Source organism: Ostrinia nubilalis, chromosome 17, assembly GCF_963855985.1.
Source record: "Ostrinia nubilalis chromosome 17, ilOstNubi1.1, whole genome shotgun sequence".
Classification (NCBI taxonomy): Eukaryota; Metazoa; Arthropoda; class Insecta; order Lepidoptera; family Crambidae; genus Ostrinia; species Ostrinia nubilalis.
In genome coordinates, this window is record NC_087104.1 from 12,082,114 (window position 1) to 12,101,537 (window position 19,424).

The 19,424-nt window shown below is 36.3% G+C and overlaps 2 protein-coding genes across 2 annotated transcripts in view; one reads left to right on the forward strand and one right to left on the reverse strand.

The window, feature by feature from the left end:
* Nucleotides 1-19,424, reverse strand: part of LOC135080264 (hemicentin-2-like) — a gene marked incomplete at its 3' end in the record, with an annotated part of 312,023 nt that overhangs the window by 196,854 nt on the left and 95,745 nt on the right. The window lies entirely within an intron of this gene.
* LOC135079751 (arabinose-proton symporter-like) lies at nt 350-15,860 on the forward strand. The gene is made up of 10 exons (XM_063974358.1): nt 350-390; nt 663-876; nt 1,344-1,506; nt 2,055-2,236; nt 2,779-2,963; nt 3,581-3,756; nt 6,172-6,346; nt 6,958-7,232; nt 8,510-8,637; nt 15,731-15,860. Exons 2-10 carry the CDS (start codon nt 681-683, stop codon nt 15,772-15,774), a joined length of 1,524 nt encoding a protein of 507 aa, XP_063830428.1. The 5' UTR covers nt 350-390; nt 663-680; the 3' UTR covers nt 15,775-15,860.

The following is a 19,424-nucleotide window of genomic DNA, read 5'->3' on the forward strand; positions in this document are numbered from 1 at the left end:
ACTTATCTATAAGTAATTCATTGCCAAGTTGAATCAAGCTACAAGTTCCTTTCAAACTGAACAAAAAGTGATAAAAATATGGATGTTTAGTATTGATACATCTTATACCCAACCCAAAGATTTCGAGTTGTGAAATTATCAACACCTACGCTAGACGCAGAAAAAATGTGGTTATTTGCATTTGAAACAATTGTAGAATAGTATTAACATACTATTATTAAACTATGTAATGTAGTATTCTTTGTTTCAAAATGTAGTGTTGCATCAACGTCTAGTGGTAGGGCATCGACAGCTGTTAGTTTAGTGTTTGGATTGGAATTCAGAAGTAAAAGTTTGAACGTGGTAATTATATCAGGCAGGATATAATATCTAGTTTATACAAAAGCATTGGTAAGTAAGGAAACTATAAAAATAATTATTGTTAAGATAAATAAATAGGATGAAGGCCAAATAAAATAAAATGTTAGGTTCGAAATTCACATCTTGTGGTTTTTTTCTGTAAAATGAATTTGTTGATATCTAATGGCACCTTTTCTGGCATTGCTGAAGTTTCTAGAAGATAAAGCATTCATTCAAGTATAAGCATTAAGACAAGAGATAATAGAGCAAAGCAGAAGAGATGTGTCCTGACGATGATCAAGTAATTTTATTAATATTTACAGAATCAAAAAGAAGACAGAATGACAGAAGTAGAGAAAGCGCTCAAACAATGTGGGTTTGGACTATTCCACGTTCGCTTGCTGACCACCTCTTTCTTAGGGATGCTGAGTATAGTATTCGTCAGCAGCACCACTGCCTTTCTGCTGCCTGATGCTGAATGCGATCTCAAGATGGATCTGGCTCAGAAAGGGCTCTTGACTGCTATCCCTTTCATTGGTAAGAACACTCGTATATGCCTGTATTTTATAACCTACGACAGGGAAGTTCTTGGCTTATGTCTCACCTGATGATATGTGATGATCGGGCAAAGCAACCAATCCTCAAGCACAGAAGAAGTTCCTCCTAGGAGTAAACTCAGAACACTTGATAGTCGAGAAAGAACTGAATAGCCACTAGTGGTGGGAAACATCTGACATTACTCGTAGCTTGTCTGATTTTTTTTAAAGAATACTCTTACCTATCTGTAATTTGTATTGCACAAATTACTAATAGTCCCGGTAGCCCCTCATACTAAGTTATGCTTGTGAATCCACTAGTAGGGTCATCACAATAGTCAAGCGGCGGCGGGGTTCGTTCAGCGTTCCTCGTAAGTCAAGTCGGCCTCTCCGACCTCTTCACCGTTCGGCTATTGTAGTTATGTGAAGTTGCAACACGATGACAAATGATGACGTCATTCTTTTTAGGCATGGCCCTCACGTCAATATTTACTAGTTTCCTCTCCGATGCATTTGGGAGGAAGCAGTCCATCCTCACGGGACTTGGAGGGATGTTCATATTCACGTGTATATCAGCATCCAGCCAGTCGTTCGAGATGTTGCTGACTTCGAAATTCTTCGAAGGTGTTCTGTGAGTATTTAGTTTCATTTCGATGTTGTTTTTTTTTTAAGTTAGGTACATACATTTAACATTTCTAGCGTTAAGAGTGCATCTCAAACTAAATTATAAATAGTAACTTGAAAAATCAAATTCTAAGGTGGGAATCGATCGCACAACTTTTCACCTACCGGTGACTTCTCTTCCATCTGAGCTACTTAGACATTGGGTTTAAATTTATACGTGATCAAAACGACAGATTGACAAAACCTTAAGCAGTAAACTTATAAATACAGGTTTTAGTATTTTTGTAGATATGAATCTGAATTAAATAAAGTACTCCACTTATTAACCAACTTCAAAAGGAGGAGGTTCTGAATTCAGTTGGTTTTTGTTGCTGTTGTTGTTGTTTCTTGCAAGTTGAGGATTTAGACTACACATTAACCAAACGGGTTGGGGAAGCCTGATGTTGCATTTATGTCTGTTAGTCGCCCTTTACGACATCCATTGGAAGAGATCCAATCTTATTCTACTATGACTGTCGGAACCTCACCATGTGTATAAAATTTCATTTATTTTAGATACTCAACATACTTATGCTCATCAATATCCCTGGTTTCGGAGTTTTGTCATAGCGGTATACGAGACCAAGTGCTGCTATTCAATAACATGCAGTCATGTTTGGGAATGATCGTGCTATCCGCTATGTCGTGGGCTATTTTGCTAAACGAATGGAAATACACTTTCTTTGGAGGACGGTTTGGTAAGTTAAATTTTATAAATTTAGCTTCAGTTAGCTGTAAAAAGCTGGTATAGAGATAGTTTGGGATCCATGGAAAAATATACATTTTGAAGGGGGAACGGACATAACATAGAGCAGGTGTGGCCAACCGCGAACCGTGATCGCGAATACGAGTCCAGTCGATCGTGGCAAGGCAAAAAATACTACAACATTGGTTTCGTTAGTAAACAGTTAGATCTTATATCTAATCAAGTTGGCCACCCCTGATGTAGAGTCTTCCTGTAATAGAAAAAAATCACCCAGTTGTAGTCAGGTGAAACCGCGGGCAAACCAAGCAAAGCTTGTACTATGGTCACCAAAAAACTGGAGTAGGTAATACTATTTTAACTGTCTTGTCGCGGCGTGCACCTTGGACCTACAGTATTCTTATGGACAAGTTAGTGTTGGTTGTGTAATTACTTAAACTGTCGACATAAAGTTTGAATTGTATACAACTGTATACAATTCAAACTTTATGTCGATTAATAAAATAAAATAATTTTGGACGATTTAATTTGTTTCAGTCCTACACACATGGAACGTTTATTTGTACGCCATGTCACTTTTCACACTGACGGCCTTTATAATGTTCATATTTGTGCCGGAGAGCCCTCATTATCTTATATCTCAAAACAAATACGCAGAGGTCAGAGACGTATTAACTAGAATCTACAGAGAGAACCATAGAAACAGTGGGGATAAGTTTCCAGTAAGTAAATAAAATAACCTGGCCTGGCCTGGATACGGGCAGCGCAGGACCGTTCATTATGGGAAACCTTGGGGGAGGCCTTTGTCCAGCAGTGGACGTCATTTGGCTGAAACGACGACGACGACGAAATAAAACAACGGACTGGACGCAGGCCGCTACCAATCGATCAACATGAAAAGCATTGGGCGAGGCCTATGATGATGAAATAAAATAATCCTATAAGTTTCATCATTGGCATAATTTCTTCCAAAAAGGACAAAGGACTTCCATGGATTTTCACAAAGACCTTGCGCTACACTCATCCAGGTGCTTCCCGCGACCACTAGATCATCGGTCTACCAAGTGGGAAGGTCTGCCTTTACTACGTTTTCCTCTGCCAAGGGTAGCGATTATGGAAAATCTCCATGATATGAGTCAGACGACCTCATAAAGGAAGCAGGAAGACGCTGGATGTAGGCCGTTGTCAACAAGCCATTCTGGTTGAGTCTAATGTAGATTGTCCTTTACTCATCGTTGTAAAGGAGCCTATTACATAAGAGAATAGCTTATGCTCTCATCTTTACGAAAACAGACAAAGGCTTGCATTCATTCTTAATTTAATCTTTAACCATTTTCAGTTCAAAGATTTATGGAAAGATACAATAACGAATCAAGAAACGAAACTAAAGATATCAAAAACATCATTCGCTAACAAACTGGTTACAAGTCTTCATAAAGTGAAACAAATATTTAAGAAGCCCCTTGTGTTTTACCTTATTACTATGATTGGAATCAACAGTGCGATGTTGATAATGTAAGTAGGTACCGCCAGTACATTAGACCTTACATACATTTTTGTTGGAGACTCGATTCTATTATAATTGCATATGACTTCAGTGTAAAAGCTCGACGTGACGCCGTCTGTAGCATTAGCCTTACTACGATTCTTACTAATATTATAAATATGAAAGTTTGTGGGAATGGACGGATAATTGTTACTCTTTCACGTAACAGTGATGAAACATTGCATTATTGTTAAAACAGCAGATTAAGAGCATATTAAGGAAATCATTGGGGAAGGCCTATATTTAGCAGTGGACGTCCTATGGCCAAAATGATGATTATGATGATGATGATGATGGTCATAAAGCCCGAAGGTGTAGGACTGGCCGAATACTGATCCGAGGAACTCGGATTCGAACCTCGCTACACCTGGACTATTTTGTTGAACCCACTCGTAACACAAGCATATTTAGCTTTTAACCCTTTCAGCACGACAGAACAAAAAGTGAAAACTTGAAAAAACTTGTATTTATATGTAACCCATAGCATTCAAAGTCCCCAACAAAAATAGTAAAAAAAATCCCCCCCCTCTGGTTTCCCCCCAATAGACATCGCACGTACGTGCGTTCCAGGTTCTACTCAGCTAACGCAGGATCGTGCATTCCATAATAAATCATACAAAGTTTGTTTAATTATAAGTACTTTATTTATTATAGCTCTATTTATCAGTCTCATCAACATAAGTATTTAATCTCGCATACTAATTACATTTTAATGACAAGATTTTTAAAAAATATCTAGCATTTTCGATATTCTTAGACTTAAAAACAGAATTACTTTGAGTAACATAATTATGACACCATTATTGAACAATAACATTTATCAAAAACAAACAGAAATATTTCCTACCATTTTTAATGAAACAAAGCAGTCTTCTTAGTAACAATATTAATCAAATAGAAAATTTTGTGGTATGACATGCTAGGAAGCAATTTTTATTCCTAACAAGGCACAAATGAACGTTGCATTTTGTGCAACGGATAGTAGTGGAAGACGTGCAGTTCTCTAACTCTCTGCATTTTCTACCTCTTGTGAGATCAGGAAATGGTTAAATTTGTCCAATCGTTTATCTGACGATGGAACCACAGCTGATCTATATCTTTTAGTTGATGGTTCAGAAATAGGAGCTTCATCTTCTAAAACTTGATCAGCCTGAGGAACCGAAGCAATCAGAGCATCAGCAAGGTCCAATCTGAACCACAGCAAGTCCTTAGCCTTAATTTATTTACCTCACCAGCTGTTACTCTTGGTGGAAAATCATGGCATTTGTTTTCGAAGTTAGTTGCGCGCCAAATTCTGCGTCTTTCTTGCATTGGTAGACCACTGGTAGAGGCTGCTGGCTGATTTCTAGGCTCTGTCACATTTAATTGCCGCAGTTGTGCTAAGGGGACTCCCATTTCTTCATTAGACTCATCCCCTTCACCGTTGTGTGGACTATCTGCATCATTTTCCAGAAACAGAAAAGCTTCGCTTAGTTGTTCCTCGTCCGATTCCTCCTCCAAGTCAGATGTGCACCCATTTCCGATCAGTTGTTCCACCAGATTCTCGTTTAGAGCACAACCAGTTGAAAAATAGATCATTTTAGTATTATTTCAATGTTACCTAAAAGCCGTGTGGTGACGGCAGAGTAGAATACATTTGTCACCAACCCCTACTCTTCCCGCGGGTGTCGTAAGAGGCGACTTAGGGACTACACATCAAACAGAGAATGGGCAGCAGCGCTCTCTGAAAAACATCAATCTTTTAAACTGCGATCTCCAACCCGCCTGCCTAGCGTGGAGATTATGGCAAAACCCTCCACTATAGTGGAGGAGGCTCATAGTCCAGCAGTGGACTGTAAAGGGCTGTTGATGATGATGATGATGATGTTACCTAAAAGCACAACATAAAACGACAACGCACGAACGTGCGCTCGCAATTAAATGGCTTTTTTTATAAGAAAATGTTGATAAATACTGTAATATTTTTTTGTTTTACAGTCAAGGGATATATAAACAAATGAAATAAATACGATTAATAACATAAATATCACATTAAATATAGAAACAAAACACTCACGTCTTCCTCGGCCGTCAACAAACATGAGTCCTGTCTTGCACAAGTCCTGACGCGTCACTGGCAAGTATTTCTCCCCGCGCGTATGTTCTAACGGTTAGATTAGGTAATGCACAAACGATCGAGACCGTTTCGGCGCAGCAAAATCAAAATCCGCGACCTCTAGAATTTTTTAAGTGTCAACGCAAGTTTAGTACAATCCGTGCTGAAAGGGTTAACACGAGGGGCCCTTGCAAATTACCAATTATAATTATTAGTTTTGAAAATCGCATTGTATCGTTAATATGTAGAGAGGTATGACACCTACTAAAATTGTATCATTCCTTTTAAGCTACGATGTTTTGAGACTTTGGTTGCCTCAAATATGGACCATAATTGAACATACCAGCTTTGAGACCGATGATGGACAAACTAGAGACATTTGTCAACTGTTGGACTACTATAATAATAATAACATGACGATTTCTAAAATTGATATTAAAAACACTACAACTGAATGTATTCCAGTAAGTAACCATCTGCATATATTTTTTGTAAAATACAACTTGTTAAAGTAATACACTAGTAGATTGTCACTGCTTTGGTTTTTGTTTTCCTTTTTTGAAAATTACTTTGCGAACAATGTTATTGGTTACATTAGTAATATTAATAATTGTCAATAATACTGGTATAAGCTATATTATGTAATTGTTTGTTGTTCTGAATAAAATAAAAGAAATAAAATACCGTGACGCCGTTCGAACATTTGATAGTTTATGAACTCAATTGGTATTTAAGCTAATCTCAGATTAAAAATGTAAAATTTCATTGATTTTAAAATAAACTTTCCTTATGTAAAAAATTACATGATTTAAAAATGAAACACGTACTGAATTTCAATGACTGTCTTTCTATCACAAACTGAGATAAAATATACTGAAAACTTAGCAAGTTATTTTTAAAGTTGCTATTAAAAACAATGTAGGTACAAAAATTACCGTTCATCCGAAGCTGAGCGTGATTTTTACGAAATAGTATGGCCTGTATAAAATTTACAGACAACAATTATTTAACAAAAACCTTATATTTTTCCTAGATAAATAAAATCCATTGAATCCTCAAACTCATTTTGTTTCAGAACAAAAGTGGATACCAGACGTATTTACTAAATATGATGGTGAATGGAGCGTCCTGCTTATCATTAATTTTGTCCAGTATACTGGTCAAAAGATTGGGCAAGAAGATATTGATAATCACAGCGTCAGTGCTGGCTTTTGTAACCCTTGTAGTTTTGAGATGGGCCAGTTCCAAAATTGCAGTAATAGTACTGCTTACTACAGTTATTTCGGTTTCCAGTGCACTGGTAAATTTGAACAGGATCATGGCGGTTGAATATTTTCCAACATCGTCGAGGTAATTATCTTACTATCTTACTAATATTATAAATGCGAAAGCTTGGATGTCAGGATGTCTGGATGTTTGTTACTCTTTCACGCAAAAACTACTTAACGGATTTTGATGAAACTTTACAGTATTATTGTTTATAGCCCAGAATAACATATAGGCTATAATTTATGGCGATCTTTGACAAACTAAATTTAACGCGGGTGAAGCCGCGGGCAAAAGCTAGTTTGACATAAAGAACGCACTACGTTCGATCCGAATTAGTCTAAATACTGATATGGAAATCCTTTTGTCCAGCAGTGGACGTCATTTGGTTGAAACGATCGAACTAACTGAACTTGCCTAGAGAAATTGGATGACGGAATTCGGATCATCATCATCATCATCATTTCAGCCACAGGACGTCCACTGCTGAACATAGGCCTCCCCCAATGACTTCCACATCGCACGGTTGGTAGCGGCCTGCACCCACAAGGTGGACCGACGACCTGATAAAGGTAGCGGGAAGGAATTCGGATATAGTGCGTTAACTATATAGAATAGAATTTTCAATTCTAAGTATTCTATTTTATTCAATTCTATCATAGAAATATACAGTGTGTCCCAAAAAGTAGTGTCAAGCTCAGAGGTAAAGTATCACCTATAGGCCTAGTATTCATTTAAGGCAGTGGTTCTTAACCTTTAAGTCATGAGGGACAATTTTACCAAATTTCTATCTTGTCAGGGACCACCTCAATCGGTCAAAACCAGTTTGACTGCAAAAATCAGTTAAAATTGTTTTTGACCAAGGTGTGCAAGTGCACTTCGTGGACCACTTGGAATGCCTCCAGGGACCACCAGTGGTCCGCGGACCACCGGTTAAGAACCAATAATAAAAAAAAAAAACAGGCATGTACCTTATCTATTCGCGCCACAGTGACCAAAAAAGTGTCTAAGCACAGAAATTTAAAACAATCATAACTAGAAAACTATCAAAAATCGCGGAACATAAGTACATGGGAGTGATTTGGATAGCCCCAGGTCTAGGTAGTTCTGGGTTTCGGCTTGACATTACTTTTTGGGATACCCTGTATAGTCTATGTACTTTCACGGATTCGGATTGGATGTAGTGTGAAATCGTTCTTACGAGTATAATTCAATTTTATTAAAATTTTTGTACTACAATTACCGACCGTTCATGTTTCGACTTTCTGTTGGGTTTAAAAATACACCTATTTTTTGAGAATTTTTCCAAAAATTTGCATTTAAGTTTAAAAAGACGTCTATCAAACCTAACACTTTTTCAGAACCTTGGCAGTGGCTACAATGATGATTTTTGGTCGAATGGGTACATTGTCAGGCAATATTGGGTTTCCTATATTGCTTAAAATTGACAGTACTTTACCATTTTACGTAATGGACGCCGTTATGTTTGGTAAGTACCTAATATATAATGTTTAACATACTCGTATTGTACGTTACGGAAATTTATTTTACTAAAAATATCTATAAAATGCATTATTAAATTAAGCTTCAAAATACCAACTTAATACAATTTTAACTTTGAAGCGATGATAGCCGAACGGTGAAGGTATCAGACTGGCCGACTCTAGATTCGAGGTATGCGGGTTCGATCCCCGCCTGATTGTTGTGGTCAACCCGCTCGTGACACAAGAATATTTATAATACCACAAGATGTTAACGGGGTTATTAATATTCTTTAAAATTCGTAACTAAAATCATCACATAATATGTACTTTAGTAAACACGAACGTACAAGTAAATAAAGTTATAAAGTACTCCGCAAATAGACTTTTAAAAAGCGCTTTTGCAAAAGCACAACGTTCGGAGGTTCACAAATATCCAGCTTCACTTCTAGTGGACGCTGACGTGTAGTCGAACAACTATACAAAAGAAAAAGAGCAATGAAACTACCGCCACCTGATGCAAAACTGTTCGATATCACTCGAGATAGCAATCGCTCGATTTTTTTTATAAAACTTTTAATGTAGGGTTGATAATACTTCAGATTATACTGCTAGGTGCTAGTTGAAGATTAATTTTCATTGCAAAGTAGCTTAGCATCTAACACAACTTTATAAGATGTCACGGTGTTGACTTTGAATCATAATCTTAACTCGCATTTCTACTTGCATGAATCTTTGGAAAAATTTAGGTACCTTTAAAATAACGTGTAATGAAATAACATTTTTAACTGGAGGTGTGTTTTATTTTTTATAAAAAATTTATTCCTGTTACAATTTTGTCCATCAATTGAGAAGTGCATCGATATTTGAACTGACTATAGTTATCGATATACCGATTGCCTAAAGTTCAAAACCAACACTAGTTCTCGTTCAGTCCGACGCAAAAAATGAAAATAATAACGTTTTCCGCGGAAAAACTGCAGTTCCCACGGCTTTTTCGTTCAACCTTTTACGCGTACTCCCCGAAATGCGTTCCATTCAGTGCACAATGGAGGTGGAATGAGTAGCTCACTTGTTATCTACAGCTTTATTCATACAAGTCATAGTACAAGTAATGATACGTAGGTACCTTTATTATAGTGAGGCTATTTTACTAGGTACATACATGAAAAACATCAGATAAGCTTTAAGTTTTTACTTTTACCAGGCCTGTTCATCTCCGCGAGTTCACATCGAAAACAAAACACGCACGATAGCCCACCTACAGTAGGCAATTCGATAAGGCGTCACATACGAGATACGAGCGAGCATTGACACACGCACGCGTACTCTTGTATTATGGAAAAAAATAAAAAAATACTGTGTAAAAAATACTGTGCAGTATTTTACTGCCTAAATAATAATAAAAACACACAATGTACTTTTTTTAAGTTGCCTGAAGACACTGAGAGGTAAATAAGTGGTTATTGTTATTCATGATAATTCATGCAAATTCATGTAGCTATTTCTTCCGACATTTTCCGCGATTTGGCACTTCACGTCACACATTAGTTTGCCGAAGTTCGCCGAGCCAGCTATTGTCAATTATTATAGGTGTCAAACAGGATAGGGTCTTTGCGCTGGTTTTCGTCCAACTATCGGAGTTGCCAACTTTGTGATCTTAAAATACCCTTACATAAATGTATCATATTATTTTATGTCGTTTGAGTGCTCATAAAGGCAGTCAACTAAAGTCCATACTGCAACGCACACACAATCCGCACCGTAACGTAAACGCCTTGCCTCACCGATGACAGTGCGCGAAGGGCAATGACAGCTCGCAAAACACTGACGTATATCAATATTATCAATGTCTCATGGACTTGGCGTAACTTTAAAATAAACGTACTCGGTACATTACGCACACATTTACACGCATTATAAATACATACACGATTTAAGAAAACAACATGGCCGCAATATAGGCAATCAGCTGACAGGTATTTGTGTGTGTGTGTGTGTGCGTGTAGTTGTCAGCTGATTGCCTATAAATATGTTGTTTTCTTAAATCTTGTATGTAGGTACCTACTCGGCACAAGTCAGGTAGTTAGTGACGTCACATGAAAATGTTGCCAGAATGAGTACTGACCAAACATTATCTATTTCTTTTTTTATACATCACCAGGGGTAAGTTAGAAAGAGATAAACAGCTGTTAGTCATTAATTTGTCGAATTTTTGTATAGATCTATATTTCCTCTCCACTATTACCTCCATGCCACAAAAGGCGATACGTTGTTGATCCCTTTCCGAGTTGATTTGCCTGCTATATGACCTGAGCTATGCTTTAAAAAAATGACCCTTAGTCATCTAAGATTTAATTTTGTATGAAGAAGTTTAATAAACACTTAAAATTGTGTTTATAATGCTATCAATTAGACATACGTGCCAAAAACTTTTCCTGTCAGCACGTTTTTTTTCTAGCGCGATGATTTCTGCAATGTACCGGTGACCGGTGTAAGGCCGCGCATTTACGTAATTTTTTGGAACTCATTACTTTTTAAATTACATTTTCATTTAGGTAGAACTGTTGCTTAGGCATTATAGATTGCAACAAAACTAGCGCGGGATGGCTACTGCCTTCTGTGAATACAATACTTTGTATTCAAATTTTACGCATGTTTTTATGGCAGCTCAATGAAATGGACGAAAACTGAAGTTAGATAGAAAACCAGCACAATGACCCTACTTTCAAAAATTAACATTGTGATTTTATAAATCACTTCAACTTTATATTAATTTGCGGTACGAAGTACGCCGGGACAGCTCGTAAAACAAATTCATTATTTACATATTACTAATTTATCAACTTTGTTCATTTGTTAGTTCATTAGTTGTTCGTGTTTCGTTTGGGTTAGACCAAGAGCCGAATGCAAAAAATAAATGTTACTTAATTATATTAATCCTACAAAAAACGGACGGACGTGTGCAAGTCTAATAGCCATATACTTGGTTAACTCATTTTAAAAAGTGCACAAAAACTTTCTATGTTCAGACAGACTATATGACGAATCTATAAGGGTTCCGTTTTTGCCATTTGGCTACGGAACCCTAAATACCGTATCAAAATCTGTTGCATAGTTTTAAAGATCTAAGCATACATAGGGACAGACAGACAGGAAAGCGACTTTTTTTTTATAATTATTACCTACGTAGTGATGATGGGCATATAGACCAAATAAAGACATTTTGATTTAAGGGGGGGACATCGTAAGAGCCATTCACATTTTTATCAGAAAGTTAATAAATTAATATATTTAGGTTTTGAAATCTAAAACAGCCAGGAAATCAAAGAGGCAAACATGATACCTTTGTGATTTTATAGGAATTTTATTGTAAAACACGGTCATATTAAACTTTTATAAAAAAATCCAGAGGTAAATGTTTTTCTTTTTTTCGAGAAAAAATTTTTCTAATCGTGTTTTCGAAAATATCATCCCATCACACATACGTTCTGTAATACATAATATTGAAAACAGTGCGAAATATCGTCAATTTCACATACTAAGGGCCCATAATGAAATTAGTATAATGTTTGTTTATGTAATAAAATTTGGTTTGAAATACCTACTGAATTGAATTTTTATTTCTTACTAGCTTTTTGGCTTCGCCCACGTGAAATAAATTGTCACAGTTATGTGTGTTATAAAATATTTAGGTGCTAGCTCTTACACTATATAACTGGCGGCCGCATGTAGCTGCGCGTTGCCGCGAAGAGCAGTGAATGCAAGTGTGGTGCGCTAGATGGCGACACAGTAGCTTCTTGTAGCAGTCAGCCCTATGGCATCAAGACAGTACCGATCACTGACGTATGTCAACAAAACGGTGCTCGACTCTTAAGACAAGCTAAATTACACCATATTGTTGATGACATTGAGCATACATTTTTTTGAATACCTTCGCGAAGAAAAACTTCTGTACGTAGTACTTATTATTATTCTGTGCTTTTACCTTCAAAATTGATACAGCCTTACTGCGTCTATTATAATACAAATATTTAGTAAAAAGTTTTCTAAGTAACAATAATCAAAAAACAACTATTCTTCCTAAAATATAATGTTGATTTTTTTGTGTCTGATTTCTGAATTTATCACTGAAATAGCCGAACTGATTTTGGCGGAACTTTCACTGACAGACAGCTGATTGAATTAATTTAAATAGGTTTTAACGCGATTAATTCAATTATGCAACGCGAAAGTTTAAATCAACTATTGCAAACAGTTATCTGATGTCATAAAGAGTAGCATCAATTCTGCAGGCTATGTCAGTCACTCTGGTTCTCCTACGGATCTCCTCATTTCTGATTCGATCACGCAGGGAAACTCCGAGCATAGCACGCTCCAACGCCCTAAGCATAGCATCAATTCAGTTTTTTTACGCAAAAAAGTAAACAAGCAACGTGTCAGACCTAGGACACCCTAGGAATACTTTCCAACTCAAAAGTCGACGATTCGGGTTTGGTGTTTAGACAGCATTAGCTTTAAATATTCAAGAAAACAGAACTCACTGCATCCACTCATAGTATGCTCACCCCCACTTCCAGTTAGGAACTGTTTCGTCCATTAAAGATATTGGCTGGTCGATCAAAAAAAGGTTGACAGTCCCTGATTTATTGTCCTCGCTTACGACGCCTCCTAATGTTTTTTACAAAGTAGGATTGATCTTCGGGATATTCTCCAATGAATATAGTGGTAATACTACAAATTCATACATGTCCAATGGTGTATCTTTATGCTAGAATTAAGCTGTAGTTTAAGCTACTATTTTTTTAATTTTCTTTCACATTTTATCAAGTAAAGATATTTCATGCAATAAAAATAACTATAATATTAAAGTATTAATGAATTGATATCCCCCCGTTAACCTTGAGTTTCAGTAAGATAATAATGACACTGATGCCCGTTTTCACCATCAATCCCTATTTTTTAAGTGACCCCTATGGTAACACTTAACAGGAATTTTGTTTTCATAGGGGTAACTTAAAATTAGGGACTGATAATGAAAACGAGCAGGTATGAGACTTCACGCAAACTTCTTGAGAGAATGAATGAAGTCATGTTACACGTTGCACTCCTTTCTTTGCTTTTCTTACACTTATGCACTTTTAAGACACTTCTGGGTTAGATAAATCTACCATTACATACGTAATTTGTTGATAAACAAGCATTACTCAGGCTCTAAATGTGAAAACATGTTAATGGTTATAAGTTTTCTAAAATGTTAGTCTACATAGTTTCTACACTGTATTGTTTTCCTTGTAAAATAAAAAAATAAAAAAAAAAGTAAGTACACATAATTAAGTATACCCAATGCTCAATAATACTCATACCTCACAGGATCCTTATTATATTAATCTAGGATATTTTTTTGCTATTTTCAAATCAATAACAGTAAATAATATTAGTCATTACTGACTGACTGACTGACTGACTGACTGACTGACTGACTGACTGACTGACTGACTGACTGACTGACTGACTGACTGACTGACTGACTGACTGACTGACTGACTGACTGACTGACTGACTGACTGACTGACTGACTGACTGACTGACTGACTGACTGACTGACTGACTGACTGACTGACTGACTGACTGACTGACTGACTGACTGACTGACTGACTGACTGACTGACTGACTGACTGACTGACTGACTGACTGACTGACTGACTGACTGACTGACTGACTGACTGACTGAATGACTGACTGACTGACTGACTGACTGACTGACTGACTGACTGACTGACTGACTGACTGACTGACTGACTGACTGACTGACTGACTGACTGACTGACTGACTGACTGACTGACTGACTGACTGACTGACTGACTGACTGACTGACTGACTGACTGACTGACTGACTGACTGAATGACTGACTGACTGACTGACTGACTGACTGATATCAACGCACAGCCCAAACCACTGGACGGATCGAGCTGAAAGGCATGCAGGTAGATGCTATGACGTAGGCATCCGCTAACAAAGGATTTTACGAAACTCCACCCCTAAAGCTAAGCGTCCACATGTCGGTATCGTACGCATCGGACGTATCGCACGCAACGGATCGTAGTATTATTTATATGGAAACTCATATAAGTGCGTCCACCTGTCCGCATCGTGCGCATCGCACATCCGATACGATGCGTTTCGTACGATGCGTCCGTTGCGTACGATACCGACAAGTGGACGCTTACGCTTAGCTTTAGGCCTCAGCCTCGAATTTAGCGGGCAGCGGCGCGGGAGCGGCGGCGGCGCGGGAGCGGGGCGGGCAACGCAGACCGGTTCTCGAAACAAGCGGGCAGCTCGCGCGGCGCTTTGGCGGCGAAGTGTTGTGTTCGGGGTTGTGTTATTTCGATTCAAATTTATTCCTAACTCTCGATTTATTGTGGGAAAAAGAAGGAGTGCGCTGCCCGCTCGTTGCCCGCTCCCGCGCCGCTGTTTTCGAGAACCGGTCTATTTGATTTTACGCATAAGATCCTGCCGCTCCCGCGCCGCTACCGCCGCCGCCCCGCTGCCCGCTCAATTCGAGGCTGAGGCCTTAGGGGGTAAAACGGGATCCACGCGTACAAAGTCGCGGGCGGCCGCTGCTATAATACACTAATGGCTACTCTTCCAAGTTTGCGGACGGTCTGTAATTTTACACCAACGTCAGAGTATCAAGTTTAAGTTAAGATTTAAAAGCTTAACTAACCTAGATAGGAGAATAATTTCAAAGTAGGTTATACCTAAGCATCTAAACTAGTAAACAAATCTTGTTTTAAAATCAAATCCCTACTAATATTATAATTCTGTCTGTCTGTGTCTCTTTCACGCCTAAACTACTGAACCGATTTTGATGAAATTTGAGTCCCGAGAAAGGACATAAGATAGTTTGTATCCCGGTTTTTGACAGACAACATTTCACGCGGGCGAAACCACGGGCGAAAAGCTAGTTCTTACTACCCTTAAAAGAGGCTCTTAGTATTTCTCAATGTGCAAAATTCAACAGATTTAATTAAAAAGCCATGATCAAAAGTTGTTTGCATTAACGATGTCATAATTTGTCTAAATTATCATTTTCAGGTGTCATTATGCTGTCGTTACTTCTGCCGTCGACGAAGAAATGATTCGCAAATTGTCTTAATTATATCTTATTAAAACCTACTTAAGTGTTTGATTTGTATTAAATGTTACTTAGGAACATTTCTAAGCGATAATAATATCGACACCTTCAGGTTCAATTGTCGTATAAACCATTTTGGCCAAATTGAGTTATATATACCATTTTAATCAGAATTTTTTTCTCTATCGAGCTGTATATTCGATATATTGAAATTCGCTAAAAAAATGTTTATACGCCCCAAAAAACTATAGCCTAAAAGATAAATAAATAACTTATAAACGATGTAAAAACCGAATGCTCGTATTTGGTATTTTTGCTAAGATGTATCAACCATACATTTTTTTAAGCCAGGATGTAAAACTCTCTCGTAATTGAAAATGGTTTTTACGCCCAAAGACATATGGCCAGATATTTGGATCCAACGTCGTAAGTCCACGTATTCAATATGGTAATTATCTGTTTCATATTCATATTCATTTGTTTATTGCATCACATATGTATGTATGGACAGTAAGTAAGTTTTTCTTAATTAAAAAGTTAAATAAAGTTGATTGTTTCTACTTTTAAAGATAATAACTAGATAGGTAGGTATATAAGGTTGATTTCCAGGTCCAGTACATTCATGAATTGATCTCGACTAATGTGATGAATTCAAGACTTTTAAAAAAAGAAAACAAGCCATCGTTTTTTTTTTTTTTTGAAGGGACGCGCGCTAGTAGCTTGAGGAGCTTTTCCAGCTTCACCGGGCACAGTGGCGAGTACAGAAGGTACTCTAGCCGACACAAGCCATAGTGTGCTCATGAAGGCTATTTATACCCTTTTGATATGCTCTGTAATAATTTATTACTTTACAAGTACTATTAGGGATGATGACTAGGTAATGAAATCGAAATTCTATTTAGTCCGTCAGACAGATAATTAGAAAATGTTACTAATATTTTTTTTCCATAATCGAATAATTACAGTGTTATATTGAGTTGAAATGTCGCGTGACGTCGCTTTTGAGTAAAAATTCTACTCTAGCGTGACGTATCGCGCCATTTCAACTCGATGTAGCACTGTTATTATTTAATTATGAAAGAAAATAAAAAATATGAGTCTAATATTTTCTAATTATCTGTCTGACGGACAAATAATTGAAATTTTGTCATCTAGCCTTTACTTTTAGCTGTAATTTAAATTTGGGTTTCTTGTAAAGATATAAATTCCTTAGAGAAATTCTCAAAAAATTACAAATCCTTCTCCTGAGCTCTTCTCTTTATGCAAAATTTATCATAACCAAACGAATTCAATATGCGTCAGCAGAGAACCAGGAAAGCTGTCTTAATGTTTTGCTGTAATTGTATTTTTTTGTTCAAAATTTATGGTGATTAGTTTTGTTTAAAATTATTAGTTTTGCCATAATTTTCCTGCAAAATTGTAAAAAAAAAACAATAAACTTGTTATTTTTTGTATGCAAGCAAATTTATTATTTCTACCTGAACCAAATATAGTTTTTACACTGTTAAATATCTTTGTGCAAATTCTCTAAACAACAAAAGCCGGGAAATAGTAAAAAATACATTATTTACATGTATAGTTTTAATAATACATTTGAATAAATCACTTTGTCAATGGGTATATAAACCAAAAAAATTACATCTAATGGTCTTTAAGCCATCAATTTCAGTCTCGTGTTTACTAAAAAATCAAATACGACGTAAAGAGTTATTTTTAGGTCCAATATAATGGGTCGTATAAACCACCGAGTGCCTTTTTTAAGGACGTAACTCCAAGCTAACTTTAAAACTACTGAAGATACCCATTTTTTAAATATCTAGACTTTTTCATCGCAAGAATTGAAAAATGTTTTCTCTTGGTCATTTTTTTATAACTTCTCAAATAAAAAAGTTACGATTTTTTTATTAAAAAAAAAAACGTTTTTTGGCTCTCCTGAAAAGTAGGGTTTTGGTTTATACGACAATTGAACCTGAAGGTATCGATATACAGTGTGAGTCACGTTAAAGTGTACATATGAAAATAAATGAAACTAGACCTATTTTAATCGACAAAAAAGTGGTCAAAAATTTTTTGAGATTTTTTTTTAATTTTTTATAGAATTTTTTTTCTTCCAATTACTTATTGTAAAGAAAACGTAATAACTTTTAAACTAAGCAGCATATCCTGATAAAATAAAAACAGTAATAATGCTAAATAACAGGCAATACTAAAAAATACATACGATACACAAAAAATGCCAACAAATATTAAAAAATGACACTTTTAGAAAAAAATCTGCTTAAAAATTCGTGTTTTTTTGGTTATTTGATAAATTTCTCCGAAAAATGCCCCTATAACAGGTGGTTTTTATTGTTTTGTATTATTCTCTATTGTATTACCTTTGTAAAACCAAAAATTGCATGTCTCTATCCCTATCACAACATTTGCTATGATCGTTTGAACTAAGCCTCTCCGGGCGCGCCATTCAACGCTTCGTTAACAACGAAACTGAAAATGGCTCTAGATTTGTAATTTTGATAAAGACAAGTTAGATTTCAAGTAAAAACAAAAGATTTCGAAGTAAAATAAGCATTTTAGTTAAAATTAAAATTGTCCCTACCTGTAGAGGAGAATAATGTTGTGGTAGGCCTTTGTTCAAACTATCATAGCAAATGTTGTGATAGGGATAGAGACATGCAATTTTTGGTTTTACAAAGGTAATACGATAGAGAATAATACACAACAATAAAAACCACCTGTTATAGGGGCATTTTTTGGAGAAATTTATCAAATAACCAAAAAAACACGAATTTTTAAGCAGATTTTTTTCAAAAAGTATCATTTTTTATTACTTGTTGGCATTTTTTGTGTATTGTATGTATTTTTTTAGTATTGCCTATTATTTAGCATTATTACTGTTTTTATTTTATCAGGATATACCGCTTAGTTTAAAAGTTATTACGTTTTCTTTACAATAAGTAATTGGAAGAAAAAAAATTCTACAAAAAATTTAAAAAAAATCTCAAAAATTTTTTGACCGCTTTTTTGTCGATAAAAATAGGTCTAGTTTCATCTATTTTCATATGAACACTTTAACGTGACTCACACTGTATAGCTATTTAGCGAGATGCAGCAAGCATTATTCGTTTCTTTGCCTCGCTGACACGTAGAGTTATTTTAGAACAGTTATTTCAGTTAATTTTTGTTTATCAATAATTAGTATTAGTAATAAATCACACTAATGTAATAAAGAATAAACATTTTGTATGTTTCATCATCATCATTTCAGCCACAGGACGTCCATTGCTGAAGCATGGCCTCCCCCAATGACTACCATATCGCACGGTTGGTAGCGGCCTGCATCCAGCGCCTGCCTGCTACCATTATCAGGTCGTCGGTCCACCTTGTACTTATGAGACTACTAAGGGACACATTGTGATGCCTTTTCCCCGGAGTGAGGAGTTGTTACACATGCTAATTTGTAGCACGAAAGTATGCCACAATTGCGCAATATTATATAACCATAAAAGTCGCTGGTAAATTAGAAAAATCTCGCTCCTGGAGACAAATTAATGACTCGATGACGATGATGAACTTTTCAAATTCAATCACAGACTTGAATCAAGTTTGAATCAAATTTTACAGCCTTTCCTTAACAGTCAGACCCCTTATTAT